At 37.3% G+C, this 17548-nt stretch overlaps 1 protein-coding gene across 1 annotated transcript in view; it reads right to left on the bottom strand.

Moving 5' to 3' along the window:
• The window catches only part of LOC130070416 (malonate--CoA ligase ACSF3, mitochondrial-like), a 182057-nt gene that overhangs the window by 17955 nt on the left and 146554 nt on the right, over positions 1-17548 (bottom strand). Inside the window, exons 11-16 of the mRNA XM_056234791.1 lie at positions 14395-14550; positions 11240-11384; positions 9735-9916; positions 8997-9125; positions 7880-8065; positions 7302-7540 (exon numbers count right to left, since the gene is read on the bottom strand). Of these exons, the coding sequence (XP_056090766.1) occupies positions 7302-7540; positions 7880-8065; positions 8997-9125; positions 9735-9916; positions 11240-11384; positions 14395-14550 (1037 nt within the window). The remainder of the gene's footprint in view (positions 1-7301; positions 7541-7879; positions 8066-8996; positions 9126-9734; positions 9917-11239; positions 11385-14394; positions 14551-17548) is intronic.

Below are 17548 nucleotides of genomic sequence, written 5' to 3'. Positions count from 1 at the left end.
TGTTGTATCGTTTCAGGAGCCAGCTTCAACAGAGACCTATGCACATGTTTTACCCGAGTGGGCTCATCCAATGAAGAGATACTATACACCTGACCACCTTCCCGAGGAGCTCTTACTATTTTATACAGGGCAGCGGACCAATGATTCTGAATCTTATTCCGACCTCGAACTCCACACTCACGCAAATGCACTAACTGGCCCTCAATTAGTGGTTGACCCCTTACTGTCTGATCATACAAGTTCTTCCTATGTTCTGCAGCTGCTTCAAGACGGGCTTTTACCCTTCCATAGGTTACTCTCAGCCGCTCCCGATGCCCAGCCACCCAGTTTTCCACACTACCCCCGACTGGATCCTCCACTCCTGCCAGCAGAAAATCCACCGGCAACCGGGGAGTTTGTCCGAACATCAGAAAATGAGGAGATTCACCGGTGGTGTGATGGCAGGTTGTGTTATACGTAAAAACCACGTGTGCCAAGTGCAGAGTCCAGGAACGTTTCTGTTCGGGTGGAAGGGAACGAAGAAGATCGTGCAGTGTTCGATTGAACCTTTCACACTGTCCGTTACCCTGAGGATGGTACGGTGTCGTGTGAGTTTTCTGAATCCCATAAAGATGGCACAATTGGGCAATCACTGCACCCTCAAAGTTCCGACCCTGATCGGAATGGAGTCTGGCTGGCACACCCAACTTATAAAACCATTCCTGGACTAGGACATTGGCTACAGTGGTTGCTCTCTGGTCCCTAGTTGGCACAGCCAATGTGTATTTGGAGAAAACATCTGTCATAATTAGGACATTTTCCCGTCCATCACTAGATGGTTCTAAGAAGGTGAAGTCAACGGCCAATATTTGGTTGGGCTTAGATGCCAACAAGTGGCCCATGGGAGCACGAGCTACTGGATAACTGGACTTTGAAACTGTACACTGCTGGCAATTCTGACAATGCTCTTTAACATAAGCACTCATGCTTGGCCAATAGCATCTCCTACGAATTAACTCATAGGTCCGTTCCCTGCCTTGATGGCCATGCCCATTGTGTAACTGCGTAAATACCTCATTCCATAAAACCTCTGGTAGTACCAATTGATCCACCTCCTCCCCACCATCAGGAAGTTGGAGGTGGCGGTACAGCAATCCCTCCTTAACAAACAATCGACCCCATTGTCTCAAGAGCTCAAGCCCAGATTTAGACATGGACTGTCGCTCCACCTTAGATGGGTACTTACTTCTGGAAAAAAATGCAAGAAATCCTCTCAATGTTGGATCATCCAACTGCATCTGTTGGAGCTCTTCCTTAGAACGGGATGGGAAAGCGACAATAGCATGCTGCTCTGCACCTACCAATTCACCTTCAACCTCCTGGCGGATGTCAACTGGGCAGAGTGTCTTGGGCAATGGTGTACCAAAGGACTGTATCGGAATGCAAGAGGAATACTGCCTTGACAATGAGTCGGCATTACCATTAACCCGACCAGGGCGATACTTGATTTCAAAATCAAAGATTGCCAACTGAGACACCCAACGCTGCTCAGTTGCACCCAGCTTGGCTGAATTCAGGTAGCTCAGTGGGTTGTTATCAGTATAGACAGTACACTGATGACCTAGGAGATAATCCCTAAACTTTTCCGCCATCGCCCATTTAAGGGCGAGGAGCTCCAGCTTCATAGAACTGTAATTCTCCATATTCTTCTCTGTAGGCCTAAGCCCTCGACTGGCATAGGCCACTGGCCGTAACCTCCCACCTTGCTCCTGACTAAGCACCGCCCCTAGTCCCAAATGGCTAGCATCAATGTCAAGAACAAAGGGCTTAGCAAAATCAGCATAGGCTAACACAGGAGCTGCCACCAATTTCTCCTTGAGAGACTGGAACCCTTGCTCACACTCTGGGGTCCAGCAACTCTCTATGGGTCTGCCTGAGCCCCTCTTTTTCTTTGTGCCGACCAACTCTGCTACCAGGCGATGCAGAGGGGCAGCCAACTTGGCAAACCCCTCTACGAAACGCCGATAGTAACTCACAAAGCCCAAAAAAGATCGTAACTCTGCAGCGTTAATAGGTCGCCTCCAATCTGCCACCGTGCTAATCTTACCGGGATCGGTAGAAACTCCTCCCTTTGAAACAACATGCCCCAAGTAGTGAACCTCCTGACGGAAAAAACAGCATTTCTCCAGTTTGGCCTTTAAGCCCTCCTGCTGTAAACGGCTGTGATTACACAATTCCAATACGAATAGCACCGGGAGGCGTCTGGAATAACTGTGCAATGATCAATCCGCATTTTTACGTAAACCAGCTAATTTTACAGTAGGCTATGTCCTTCTCGTATAACACACAAATGGGCTTCCTTTGTGAAATATAGCAGACCACCTTTTTTTAAACTGTTATTTAAGATATATTTGTGCACAAATGTTTGCATTCAAGTTTTTCATATAGTCAGTCCGACAGATAGATAGATAGATAGATAGATAGATAGATAGATAGATAGATAGATAGATAGATAGATAGATAGATAGATAGATAGATAGATAGATAGATAGATAGATAGATAGATAGATAGATAGATAGATAGATAGATAGATAGAACCTAATTGTAAGATATTGTAAGATATGCGCTCGTCTTCACAAAAACTACATGCAGGGTTTTTAAACATCTCGTGTGGAGAAAATATAGTTTATTCTGGGCAGTATGGCAAGCCATGGCAAAAAGCAGGCTAACTTGTAGGCTATAGCCTTGAAAGGAAAACACATTTGCCGAGTTAAAACAGAGTTTTTGTTGTTGAATCATATTTTTTCTAGTACATCTTAAAATATAGAGCTCATGACAAATAAAAGTTCCAGATGGACTAATATTGAATGCAAAAACTAACAATATCTTAAAAGAAACTATAGAGTGGCAAACTTTGAAGTAGGGTTCAAGTTTTAATTAGTTTTACAGCTTGAAATGTAAAGCTTGTTCTCATACACAGATATGGCCTATTTATGAATGAAATTCATGCTTTTATTTGTCATTTAAACTGATGCAAACAGGAAAAGAGTAGAAAGACGTATTATCCTGTCGCCCCCTCTAGTGGACAGCATTAAGTATTACGCCCATTGCTCAGATAACGCAAGTCAATGGATTTTTTTGGGAAAGTAAGTCTGACCAGTTAGAAAAAGATATAAGCGAGTCAGACCAGTCTGAAGGTCTGAGCTGAGTTTGGTGAAGCATTAAAGTTCTAGGCGGAGTCAATTTCTCATAATAATAATAATAACGTTTAAATATATGCTTTCTCAAGCCAACATAATAAACAGAACTCAGAGAAACATCGACCAATTCAGTATGTAATAAAATTGTATTAGTTTTATAATAAAACTAATAACATTTTAAAGGTATGCCGTGCTCTTCAACTGTCATGATTTTAATTAATCCCAAACCCTGCTAATTTTGAAAGTAGCCTAGCCTACGTTCTGTACGTTCACTGATTCTAGCTTCTCTCTTTTCTGTCTCTTTCTTTTCATGTGAACCGAGTAGGCTATAGCCTATGCTTACATTTATAAATATAAACTTTATTTCTATTCAATTTTCAAAATTATTTAGGCATATACTGTGCATGTCACACACACACCTTTTGATGTAAATAAAAGACGAGAGTGGTAAATGTTATGAACATATTATCATGTTACAGTTCAGCCTATTATTGATTTTTATTTCCACTTCCCTTTTATCCAAAGAGACGGAACTATTTGCACTGTATTTATCAATGGGAAATACGCATGCTAAAATAATCTGTCATATAGGTCTACTGTGGCTCACATTACTGAGGTCGCAGAGCCCCCATTACCAGCAACATTTCTGCTTCAAATATTGTGCGTAGTTAACAGTGAGTGGTGGTTTCAGACATTGTTTTATTAAAGTGCATTTATTAATACTCTTATTCTGCCCGACAGAAAGAAAAGCTTGTACTGAAGGCGGAGCGGTTTGACCAATCAGATGAAAGGGGCGTTTCAGCGCCGCCCACGTGTGCAAATAAAATATCGAACCCAAACCGATTTGTAAATCACAAACGAAAAATGAAAAATCGAGCCAAAATCTAATTTTTCGTTTTTTAAACTAAACAAAAAAACGAATAAACGAGCTGGATTTCATTTCTCGTTATTCCATTCCAAACAGGAAATCAAATGACCAAAAGATACACGGACCTGTCAGTCTGTCAATTGACAAGCGAGGCAGCGTCGGCATTATGGTCTATTTTTTTTTTTAAACAGCGTGATGGTGTGTTGTGTAATACACGGCTGTTCTAACAACAGCAATAAGAACCCCGGAGTTAGTTTTTATGCGATAAGTTACCGACTGTCAGAAAACTTGAAGGGAAGGAGAGAGTTGAGCCAGCGCAGGAGAGGCTAGCTAGGATAAATAGGCTAAAGTTTCAGCCAACTCCCAACAGAAAAGTCTGTTCCCATCATTTTACCACAGGTTTCACACATAATCCGTGTGCAATGCGTGTGCGGTGCGTATACGGGACAGAAGCAGGACGCGCAATACTTATATGCTGCGTTTGCAGTGCGTCACTGATCCGCGGCTGTACCACAAACACCCCGGTGCTCACTATTTTTATTTTAACACATACTCACTATTTCAACAACGTAAGCCAATTATTCCATGCATTACTTCTATATATTAAGTTGCTCAAGCAAGTGGTCAAATATGTAACCATGTACTTATATTAAAATCGCAAACATTTTAAATGAAAACTTAAAATTGACAAAAACAACCGACTCATGCCTTTTCTTTTGTATTTACATTTTAATACAACAAATCTTGCATGTCACAAAGAACTTGTTTTTCCACCTCCACGAATGAGACGAGTGTCGTTCATTATCTTTCCTTGTTGAGGTAAATTGTAGTTTGTATACGTTACGGATCCTGTACGAGATAGTTATAAATATCCGGATAAGTTACGGCTGGCAATACGGACGGATCTTTATTTACATTTACATTACATTACATTTATTCATTTAGCAGACGCTTTTATCCAGTGGCGTCATGCCCATTCAAAGTGAGGGGGCACGTGCCCCCTCAGATTTTTCCTCCCTGATAATTTTTTATTTCTTCAGTCTTGTTATAATCAGATTCAGCGCGTTGTTCATCTTCAATCCGCAGCGGTGCAGAGCAGAGCGCACGTCAGAAACAGAGGGGTGTGTGTGTGTGTGCGTGCGTGTTCATCTGAGCCTCATTGGTCTGTCACTGCTCGTCAATGTCAGAATATTTGAGATGACCAATCAAATCAAAGTAGGCGGGCTTTATGTTCACAGAAGCTGAGCGCGAATTTTAGCAGTGAGACTCGACGCTTCAGTGTACAGTCAAGTGCGAGATGTAAGTAGCTAAACTAAACATTTCATATTTGACAGTTTTTTTAGTTCATAAATGTTAAACGAAGGACAAAAATAATCAGGCACACGAATATGCTTTTGTCTAATTTCGCCATTTTGAGCTGAAAATAGGCCTATGTAACATGACTCGTAATGTAGGCTAATAATTAGTTTACTGTCATTGTGAGGGGAAAAGACGTTTTCATTGTTAGGCACAAGATTAATAATGAATGTGTACATATTGAGAATTAATATAGTACAATTTGTAGCCTTAAGTAAATTAAAAAAGCTCAGCTTTAGGAGGGGAAGGCAAGATCAGGAGACTGAGAGAAAAAGAAAGAGTGATGGATAAGAAGTGAGAGCAGGTATTGACAAATAATCTGCCCACTGACATGGTTTTAAAGCTATTTCTTATCCTTTTTTTGGCCTTCAAACGTCTTGAAATGCACATATCAGAGAAATAAAAAATTTGAACCCCCTACCCACCTCAAATTTAGGACCTCTGTTATTATAAAGCCCTGTCTACGGCCCTGTATTAGGCATAAGATCAATAATGAATGTGTACTGTGAATGAATTTAATAAACTTAGTTAGGCTACCTAGCTTTCCTAGTAGCTTTCAGTAAATAAATTCGTCTGAGAAAATGATTCATAAATCAACCTATCAGTTGACCCTATGTTTACTTTCTTCACTGACAGACAAAAATGAAAAGCCTATCAGTCAAAGCTCAACTTTAGGAGTTTTTTTGGCCTTCAAAACATCTTATAATGCACATATAAGATACACATATACTTTAACTTAGTCCTCAGATAGAGGAGGGTTGCTGCTAGCTCCGTTAAGGTATTTCTGTCCCTCCCAAACTGCATTGAAATAGTATGTTTCGCAGCCAGAATTAAAAAAATTTCAGGGGGAAAAAACCCCTGACCCCTCCTAACATGATCCATATCACCCATCAGAAAACAATTGCAACGTCTCAGATTGTGCCCCCCCAGAATTTTGGCTTGCATGACGCCCCTGCTTTTATCCAAAGCGACTTACAAATGAGAACAATAGAAGCAGTTAAACTAACAGTAGGACAACAATACGTAAGTGCTATAACCCCTCTCAGTTCAATTTTAGTGCAGTTTTTTTTTTTTTTTTTTTTTTTTTTTTTTTTTGAATAGAAGAGAAGAGAAAGTGTTAATTCTACTGAATCAAGTGCTGCCGAAAAAGATATGTCTTCAGCAGTTTCTTGAAAGTGGCTACTGACTCAGAAGCTCTGGTTGAGTTAGGCAGATCATTCCACCAACAGGGAACAGCCATGGTAAAGGTCCGAGAAAGGGACCTTTTTATTTTTTTTTATTACTCGTATTTAAGCTTGATTGGTGTGGACCCACATAAAATAATAGCATTATCTTCTCTTGATACCGACGAGATGAAGCCAGGCTACTGCTCCCCTCAACTCAAATCTGCGCGCGGTTAGGGGCAGCAGGACAGATGTCATGTCAACAATATGGCCGCGGCTAGCTACTTCCGGTGTTTGCGAATAAGGTCTATAACTAACTAACAATAACTAATCTTTGTTACGCAAAGAGCAAACACTCCTGAATTCATAACTTGTTATAAATCAGATTTAGAAGTAAATTTTTTTATTACTCGTTTTTCTTTTTTTTTAGGTTAAGGTCAAGCTTACACTATAAAAAATGTCTAGCCTCCCCAACTCAAAAATTTCTAGTGACTGGTCACAATCTATATTTTTCAATTGTCAAATTTAATTTTATCAATTTGCAGAATTTCACTTGGGCTAATTAAATTTTTTTTAGATGTGACCAGTCACTAGAAATTTTTGAGTTGGGGACATTAGAATTTTTTTAGAGATATGATTGCTTGATAAGAATATTGTTCCAGAACTAACATCCAGGAACATCTACACGGCTTCATCAGGTATTGATGTGATGTTGCTGGTGAAGAGAGCCTCACCTCAGCTTGGCACTATCCGGATCATGAGCGATATCCGAGACCAGCACAGTACCGGGAGCAACAGACTCCGGGACAGTGACTTTAATGGGGTTTTTGTAGAAGATCGGGGCCTCGTTTTCATTCATGACTCTGACGGTGACCGTAGCGCTGTGTGTCTGTTCGTATGGGGCTTTAAGCCGGACTTCATTCTCTGCTGTTACAACCAGCTCATATTCTGCCTGAGACTCATAATCCAGCGGCTGCAAGAGAGCAGAGACATTGAATTTGAAATGTATGTGCAAATTATGCATACAGACACATTCACACACTGAATGGAGATGGAAAAGGAGGAATAAATACTCAAATAGAACCTCAAATCCTTTAATGTTGATTCCTGACCTTACAGGTGAAACTCGAAAAATTAGAATATCGTGCAAAAGGTTTTCATAAGCTGTAAGCCATAATCATCAAAATTATGAAGAACTGATCACTGAAAGGTTCGAACCCAGAATGGCTCTTTTGCTGTGAAACCCCTGTATTTGTAAGCGTGTCTGATGATCCACAGACGCCACAGTCTTCATTGGTGTCAGTAATCTCACCTTAACCACAGAAATTATGCCTTGGTTGGAGACTGGGTCTGTGCGGATGGCAAAGTTTCCGAAAGTATTTCCCTTTCCGATGGTGTACTTAATCCTCCAGTTATCTCCCCCTCTCTGGTCTTTATCTGTGGCGTTGATCCGGCCCACCTCCGCCAGATGCTTGTTCTCCATTGCATTCATGTTGTACTGCAGTCAGAAAAGTGGAAGAACAGTTTAGAAAACAGATCGGATGAACATCACAGACTGTGCAAAAAAAAGAAAAGAAAAGATTTCTCCTAAAGTTATTACACTTTTAAGGATTTTTTTTAGGATGCTTCTGTAATACCCTTTTCCTATCTGTAGTTAAGATACGATTATGCACTGTAATTTTGTAATAGCTTTTGTCCTAAATGAGGTCCTTTCTGAAATTGCCTTGGTTAGCAAACATTAAAGGGTTAGTTCACCCTAAAAATGAAAATGATGTCATTAATGACTCGCCCTCATGTCGTCCCAAGCCCGTCAGACCTCCGTTCATCTTCAGGACACAGTTTAAGATATTTTAGATTTAGTCCGAGAGCTTTCTGTCCCTCCATTGTAAATGTATGTACGGTATACTGTCCTTGTCCAGAAAGGAAATAAAGACATCATCAAAGTAGTCCATGTGACATCAGTGGGTTAGTTAGAGTGTGTTGAAGCATCGAAAATACATTTTGCTCCAAAAATAACAAAAACTACGACTTTATAGAATGTCAGAACACAATACAATGCTGAAAAAAGTCGTAGTTTTTGTTATTTTTGGAGCAAAATGTATTTTCGATGCTTCAACACACTCTAACTAACCCACTGATGTCACATGGACTACTTTGATGATGTCTTTATTTCCTTTCTGGACAAGGACAGTATACCGTACATACATTTACAATGGAGGGACAGAAAGCTCTCGGACTAAATCTAAAATATCTTAAACTGTGTCCTGAAGATGAACGGAGGTCTGACGGGCTTGGAGCGACATGAGGGAGAGTCATTAATGACATCATTTTCATTTTTGGGTGAACTAACCCTTTAAGATAGGATTCTAAAGTTAGGATCTTTCTGTAATTGAACATCACAGACTGCATGTTTGCAAGCGCTCTCATACCACGGTGGGCTGGAATCTGGGAGCGTGGTTGTTAATGTCAGCGATGTGAATGATGGCTCGACCAGCGGAGGCTAGACCCATTCCTGACATATCAGCGACCTGCAGATGAAGCCTGAAGGACTGCACCACCTGACGACACAACAGGGGCATGTTCATGCTGTTTGCTTCACACTTTCAAAGGATTCTGTGCTGTTTAGGGGTGTATCGTGCCACAATATATCACAATGCAAACATGCAATAATATGTACTGTGGATAGTTCACCCAAAATAAAAATTACCGTGTGAGAAACAAATTCAAGTTTACAGAGTTTTAGTGTTAATGTTGTTGAATTTAATGTATAATAATGCAATGAGGGAATATTTGTGTGTCCTGATAATGCCAAATGTCTGAAGTTACCAGTAAAAAGTGCCCGACATTATTTTATTATAAATATATCTAGTCAGTGAAAGAGTGCAAGCTTATTCGTCTAAAATAATTCTGTATTTTCAGCTTCAGAATCATGAATATTGTTATTCTGGTGTTTGTCCTGTGCTTTGGGTTTCAGCACCAAGTCCACGAATATTCATTTACACACACAATGTAATACCAAATTTAGCATTAACGGTGCATATGTCTTGGAGTATCGCCATAATATCGTATCGTGAGTTCAGTATCGTGATATGTATCGAGTCGTAACATGAGGGCATCGATACACCCCTAATGCTGTTCATTTATAAGAGACAGAAATAATAACCCACATCTCTGTCTAGTCCCACATCTCGTATGTAGATGACTCCAGTCGTGTTGTTAATGCCGAACATGGTCTTGTTAACGCTGTGAGGAGGAATACTCTCTTGCGCGGTGATGGAGAAGCTCAGAGCTGCGTTCTCCGTCAGTGGATCGTCCGAATCTTCGGCTGTAACCTGCATCACTGAAGTTCCTGATCACAGACCAACACAGAACAAGGTCAACACTGGTGTCATGTTTGACCAAAAATGTGTACGTTTAGTTTTCGAACTTGCTGTGTGAACAAAAATAATGGACATGATTGGAACAGGTTAAATGGTCCTGAAAAAAATAGTCACACTTGTATTTTTTGTGGTCAGAAATGAGCGCATTGGAAATGAATGGGAGACGAATTTCCTCTAGTGGAAGCGTTTGGTACTGCGCACAAACAAAATCTCACTAAAAGCTCATTTTTTGAGATATCAAGCTCAAATTTGGAACACAACTTTGATTTTCTCACGGTTTTAATGTAAAACATGTTTTTGGAAAATATATAACATATAAAATTTAAAATGGTATTTTTGTGCATTTTTCATAACAATAAATGTAACATTTTATGACTTTTTTCAAGTTCACTTTTATCAACTTTTTTCACTTCAGCAATAATTCGCCATGAGTTGTCTTTAAAAAGAGACCAAACTTCAGTCTGTCGCTTGAAAGCAATCCAGATTTATGACAGTTTAAGTCGGAAATTTCATTTTCAGGGCTATGCTCAAAAAGTGAATAAATGGATTATTACTACTGCATAAATATAATTCAGTACCATAAAATCTAAATATTATCGAACTACAACATTGTACAATCATTTTATTAAAAATTGGTCTGTATGACTTGTGTGTCATAGTCCATAAAAGTATCTGCCAAATGCGTAAATGTAAATGTAATTTATCTAAATGGTTATTATGGCCCTGCTAGCAAATCTATTAGCAAAATAAAGCACTTAAAGAGAGTAGACTTTCCTGACTGTTTCTTAACACACTTAAGTACACTTTTAAAGTGCACTTTGTAATAACGTCAACATTTTAAATGATTGTTTTAATAACTGTGGAAACCTTATTTAAAACACAATATAAATAATTATGAAAGTACAGTACTTAAGTGAGTCAAAAACACTCTTATGTTCAACTGATTGCATTGAATTGGAATGTAAACCTTAATACATTTTCATATAATTGTAGTTAAGTGTCCGAACAAATCACATTCAGTTTTCAATAAAGTATATTCTTTTTAACGCATATCACTTCCGTTATAAATACAGTTTTTTTTAAAGTATGCTGAAGTGCGAAGAAGATTTGTATAATATCTAACATGAACGTGGAACATGGAAATGAACAGCCTAGACATTGTGCTAAATAACTTGATTTGAGGATAAAAATCCAACACTGGTTTAAGGTAAATTTTTGTATGAACTATGATTTTTTTTTTTTTTTGAAAATATTTATTTACATATTTTGTTACATTTTATTGTACACGTTACCTGGAACTGAGAACTCAGGGATGGTGCCGATGAACTCTTTCTGGGTGAATTCAGGCCTGTGGTCATTCTGATCGAGAACGTAGATCTCAATGGTTGTGGGACTTTCCAGTCGCTCTCCGCTTGGTGAGAGAGCAAAGGCTTTGAGCTGAGGATATTACACACACATAGAGTTATTCAGAGATATCACAAGATTCATCCAGCTAATGCCAGGTATCATGTAAATTTCCTGCACCTGTTAGACATCCAAATGAGGTCCAAAAAAATTACCCAGTTCAAAGGTCAAATGTTGAACGTCAATATGTCGTCTAAGTTGGGTCATGGTTGGACGTCCAAAAAGTGGACCTAGTTTGGACTTCGAATAGATGTCCAGAATTGGTCATAGACCGACGGACCCAATATAGACATGATCTGCACGTCTATCCGACCTCCAATGTTTAGTGGGCAATGTAAATCTCTAATCTCATTTAAAGCTGCTGTAGGTAACTTTTAAAAAAATGTATTTGCTAAAACTGTCATTATGTCCTGACAGTAGAATATGAGACAGATAATCTGTGTAAAAATCAAGCTCCTCTGGCTCCTCCTAGTGGTCCTATTGCCATTTGCAATAAATACACGCTCCCGGTCAGAAACAACCAATCAGAGCCAGGAGGAATGTCTTAGCAGTGTCAATCACGCTCGTGTACGCGCTGACCACACCCCTCTCTTGCACAGAGCGAGCCGTCGTTCAAACTCAAGATTGCCGGCGTGCTGCAGCTGTGCTTATGACGGAGAAACAACCTAAACTGCCAATTCTCGAGTGACACCTGCTCATAAAACAAAGAGGTAAAAGGAAAAAGACTGATGACGATAAACAAGCGAAAAAGAAAGAATTACACAGAGCCCATTGACTCGGTGTCAAAACTCTAGCCGCATAACATGTAGATAAAATGTCACGCACTCTGCTAAGCAACAATTGAAACCTGCTAATTCACTGGCTTGTCATGTTGCTGAAATAATGTACTAGCACACCTTATCTAGCATTATATATCGCTAGAATAATTACTTACATACTGTAACGTTAGTTACCGTTATATTAACGTTATCTTAGCTATTTATAACTTATAGAAAGAGTGCAACGTTATAAAGTTTCATGTAGGCTATTGCAAACTACATAATGATTTGAGGACCAAGTTTGTAGTCAAAGTATGGGCAGGCCATAGTCAATGTAAAGCATATTATTGACGTATAGTCCCTATTAGTGAATGTGCCATATAACTTTTTATCCGCTGTTATCGGTGGCCCTGTTTACTAGCCTGCGTGTTCACGACGGGCTCCGCTGTAGGGAGGGCTGTAGCGCAGCAGAGAGCAAGGGGGTGGGACCTGTAAGTTGTGCTTGTTCAAATTTTCAGGCTAAGTCAACGTTTTCTCAAAACTCCCTACTGCAGCTTTAAATCTGAAAAAAAAAACAGAAAGAAAGAAAGGGACTACATCTACACTCTAAAAAATGCTGGGTTAAAAACAACCCAAGTTGGGTTGAAAATGGACAAACCCAGCGAATGGGTTGTTTTAACTCAGCGGTTGGGTTAAACGTTTGTCCAACCTGCTGTGTAGTTTTATTTAACTATTGTTTAAAAATGACTGTATTGTTTGCTTAAAATTAACCCGAAGTATGTTGAAAATGAACATTTATTAATAGGTTTAATAAATGAACATTTATTAATAAGTTTGATGATTAATAATTAAACAATAAACATTTATTTAAATGCTTATTAATAAATGTTCACCTTTTGATTATTATTGTTGCATCTAGTTATTATATGTGTCTGATTTTTAATTTCTAACCTATTTTTGGTTCATTTTAAGCTAGTAATTTTTAAACGATAGTTGGGTTAAAAAAAACTGTCCGGCAAGTTGGGCAAACATTTAACCCAACCGCTGGGTTAAAACAACCGAATCACTGAGTTTGTCCATTTTTTAACCCAACTTGGGTTGTTTTTAACACAGCATTTTTTAGAGTGTAGAATTCAGAAACCCTTGTTATTAGCGACACCGGTGGCCGTTCAGTGAACTGCATCTGTGGGTTATTTCTCCAGCTCGCATTACACATGAAACTGAACGTGATTCAAAGCCCTCGTTTACTCACAGCGGAGATGTTTTAGCTCTTTGCTAAGAAGAAGTTGGAAATACCTTTGCAGTGATAGACTGGTAGCGAACATCCCGAGCGACGTTTAGAATAGACGAATATGTAAATATTTGCTTAGTCTCAATAACAAAATAAACACAATAGCGGTGAGAAATCAGCAGTTCAGAAAGCATCTGATCATAGAGATGTGGATGTTTGAACCAGCTCTGAGATTCATCATGTCGACAGATGAGGTTATTAAAGTTACACTCACTGTTATGATAGTTTGATTATAAAGTATATCTGAGACTATAGATTATAACGATCTGACTGTGTGAGATTGTAGTTCCCTTTGATGAATCCCTTTTCTTTGCATTACACATGGACATTACAGTACAGAACAGCTCTTTTGTCATTATCCTGAATTTAACGTGCGTAAACGTCACATCCTTTGGATCTTCCCAGGAAAACGTCCCGAGTCTACAGGCTTTAGGCAACCTAGGAAGTCTCATTTTTTAAATTTCGTTACAAGCTGTTCACACACAGGCAATAAAACTTAGACTTTTAGATGAAAATGTTTATTAGGGATGCACCCATATCAAAATTTTGGCCGATACCGATAACCGATAATTCTTTATATTTGAAAGCCGATAACCGATATATTGGCCGATAAATCTAAATCCAAATTTTATATAATTTTTGAGAGCCTGATTACAAAAACAAAAGTCTCACCATTAAAGCCATGTCCCAAACACACAATTATAATGTTATGATAATTTCATGCAGCCGATATGACAGACTTGTGTTGCACATGTTGTACTGAACTGAATTTTCCTCTTTTTGAAGTGATTTCAATCATATTTCAAACAAATAAAAACCATCATGGTGAACAGTTGTGCATTTAAAGTGTCTCAGCTGAAGGAAATAATACATTGTTCATGAGCTTTTATATATCAGCCACATTGTCTTATCAGGCTGATAACGATAACATTAAAAATAAACGATATCGATATATCGTGCATTCCTAAAAAACAGTTTCAACAAACAAGTTTACCTTAAAACTCTTGTGTTTTTCCCTGTCCAGTGGCACTTTGCTCTTGATCCATCCTGTTTTATCATCAATTTCGAAGAGGCCTTTGGGGTCCTGGTCAACGCCGGGTCCCTCCAGCTTGTATATCACCTCTCCGGTGAAAACCTTGTCGGATTTAATCTGCACGAGTGGACAGGAACGTGTTAAAGCCGTATGGCACACAGTCGATCTGCTGAGGATAGCGCTTATAATCGATATATAGACTACCATGTGTGTATGTAACCAAATGCTTTGTTTGGACGGTTTACGTGAATGCAGTTTTAAAATGGAGCAACATGTCCTGTGGTGCATTTAGGAACTACATTTCATAGCATCTATATCAATTCAGTTATAAATTATACTGTGTTCCAACTTTTTGTTGTATGTAGTGTGTCTGTTGATGCTGTCAATCTATTTCAGATTCATTACTGGCTAGTTATATTTAAAAAAAACCCATTGAAATTCAATTGATGGAAGCTTCTTTCCACCACAGAATAAAACATTTTAAAAGATAATTGCTTTTTATCTCACAATTGTGAGATATTAAGTCAGAATTGTGTTATAAAGTCAGAATTGTGAGATATTAAGTCAGAATTGTGTTATAAAGTCAGAATTGAGAGATATAAAGTCAGAATTATGTTATAAAGTCAGAATTGTGTTATAAAGTCAGAATTGTGTTATAAAGTCAGAATTGTGTTATAAAGTCAGAATTGTGTTATAAAGTCAGAATTGAGAGATATAAAGTCAGAATTGTGTTATAAAGTCAGAATTGTGTTATAAAGTCAGAATTGAGAGATATAAAGTCAGAATTGTGTTATAAAGTCAGAATTGCGTGATATAAAGTCAGAATTGCGAGATAAAAACTCTCAACTCTCAATTTAAAATCACGAAATTCTGACTTTATAACACAATTCTGACTTTATAACACAATTCTGACTTTATATCTCTCAATTCTGACTTTATAACACAATTCTGACTTTATATCTCTCAATTCTGACTTTATAACACAATTCTGACTTTATATCTCGCAATTGTGACTTTATATCTCTCAATTCTGACTTTATAACACAATTGTGACTTTATATCTTGCAATTCTGACTTTATATGTCTCAATTCTGACTTTATATCTCACAATTCTGACTTTATATCTCACAATTCTGACATTATAACACAATTGTGACTTTATATCTTGCAATTGTGACTTTATATCTCTCAATTCTGACTTTATAACACAATTGTGACTTTATATCTTGCAATTCTGACTTTATATCTCACAATTCTGACTTTATATCTCACAATTCTGACTTTATAACACAATTCTGACTTTATATCTCACAATTGTGACTTTATATCTCGCAATTCTGACTTTATATCTCACAATTCTGACTTTATATCTCACAATTCTGACTTTATATCTCACAATTCTGACATTATAACACAATTGTGACTTTATATCTTGCAATTGTGACTTTATATCTCTCAATTCTGACTTTATAACACAATTGTGACTTTATATCTTGCAATTGTGACTTTATATCTCTCAATTCTGACTTTATAACACAATTGTGACTTTATATCTCTCAATTCTGACTTTATATCTCACAATTCTGACTTTATATCTCACAATTCTGACTTTATAACACAATTCTGACTTTATATCTCCCAATTCTGACTTTATATCTCCCAATTCTGACTTTATAACACAATTCTGACTTTATATCTCACAATTGTGACTTTATATATCCCAATTCTGACTTTATATCTCCCAATTCTGACTTTATATCTCCCAATTCTGACTTTATAACACAATTCTTACTTTATATCTCACAATTGTGACTTTATATCTCACAATTCTGACTTTATATCTCACAATTGTGACTTTATATCTCCCAATTCTGACTTTATATCTCGCAATTCTGACTTTATATCTCACAATTCTGACTTTATATCTCCCAATTCTGACTTTATATCTCACAATTCTGACTTTATAACACAATTCTGACTTTATATCTCACAATTCTGACTTTATATCTCACAATTCTGACTTTATAACACAATTCTGACTTTATATCTCACAATTGTGACTTTATATCTTGCAATTCTGACTTTATATCTCACAATTCTGACTTTATATCTCACAATTCTGACTTTATATCTCACAATTCTGACTTTATATCTCCCAATTCTGACTTTATAACACAATTCTGACTTTATATCTCACAATTGTGACTTTATATCTCACAATTGTGACTTTATATCTCTCAATTCTGACTTTATAACACAATTCTGACTTTATATAACACAATTCTGACTTTATATCTCACAATTCTGACTTTATATCTCACAATTCTGACTTTATATCACACAATTCTGACTTTATATCTCACAATTCTGACTTTATATATCACAATTGTGACTTTATATATCACAATTGTGACTTTATATCTCACAATTCTGACTTTATATCTCACAATTCTGACTTTATATATCACAATTCTGACTTTATATATCACAATTGTGACTTTATATATCACAATTGTGACTTTATATCACACAATTCTGACTTTATATCTCACAATTCTGACTTTATATATCACAATTGTGACTTTACATCTCGCAATTCTGACTTTATAACACAATTGTGACTTTATAACACAATTGTGACTTTATATCTCACAATTCTGACTTTATATCTCACAATTCTGACTTTATATATCACAATTGTGACTTTATATATCACAATTCTGACTTTATATCACACAATTCTGACTTTATATCTCACAATTCTGACTTTATATATCACAATTGTGACTTTATATCTCGCAATTCTGACTTTATATCTCTCAATTCTGACTTTATAACACAATTCTGACTTTATATCTCTCAATTCTGACTTTATATCTCACAATTCTGACTTTATATCTTGCAATTCTGACTTTATATCTCACAATTCTGACTTTGTATCTCTCAATTCTGACTTTATATCACAATTGTGACTTTATATCTTGCAATTCTGACTTTATATCTCACAATTCTGACTTTATATCTCTCAATTCTGACTTTATAACACAATTCTGACTTTATATCTCTCAATTCTGACTTTATATCTCACAATTCTGACTTGCTGAAACAATTCTGA

Source organism: Rhinichthys klamathensis, unplaced genomic scaffold (genome assembly GCF_029890125.1).
Source record: "Rhinichthys klamathensis goyatoka isolate OS25496 unplaced genomic scaffold, OSU_Roscu_1.1 h1tg000406l_1, whole genome shotgun sequence".
NCBI classification, from domain to species: domain Eukaryota; kingdom Metazoa; phylum Chordata; class Actinopteri; order Cypriniformes; family Leuciscidae; genus Rhinichthys; species Rhinichthys klamathensis.
Note: the sequence above shows the minus strand (reverse complement) of the source record. Positions and strands in the feature narration are given on the sequence as shown.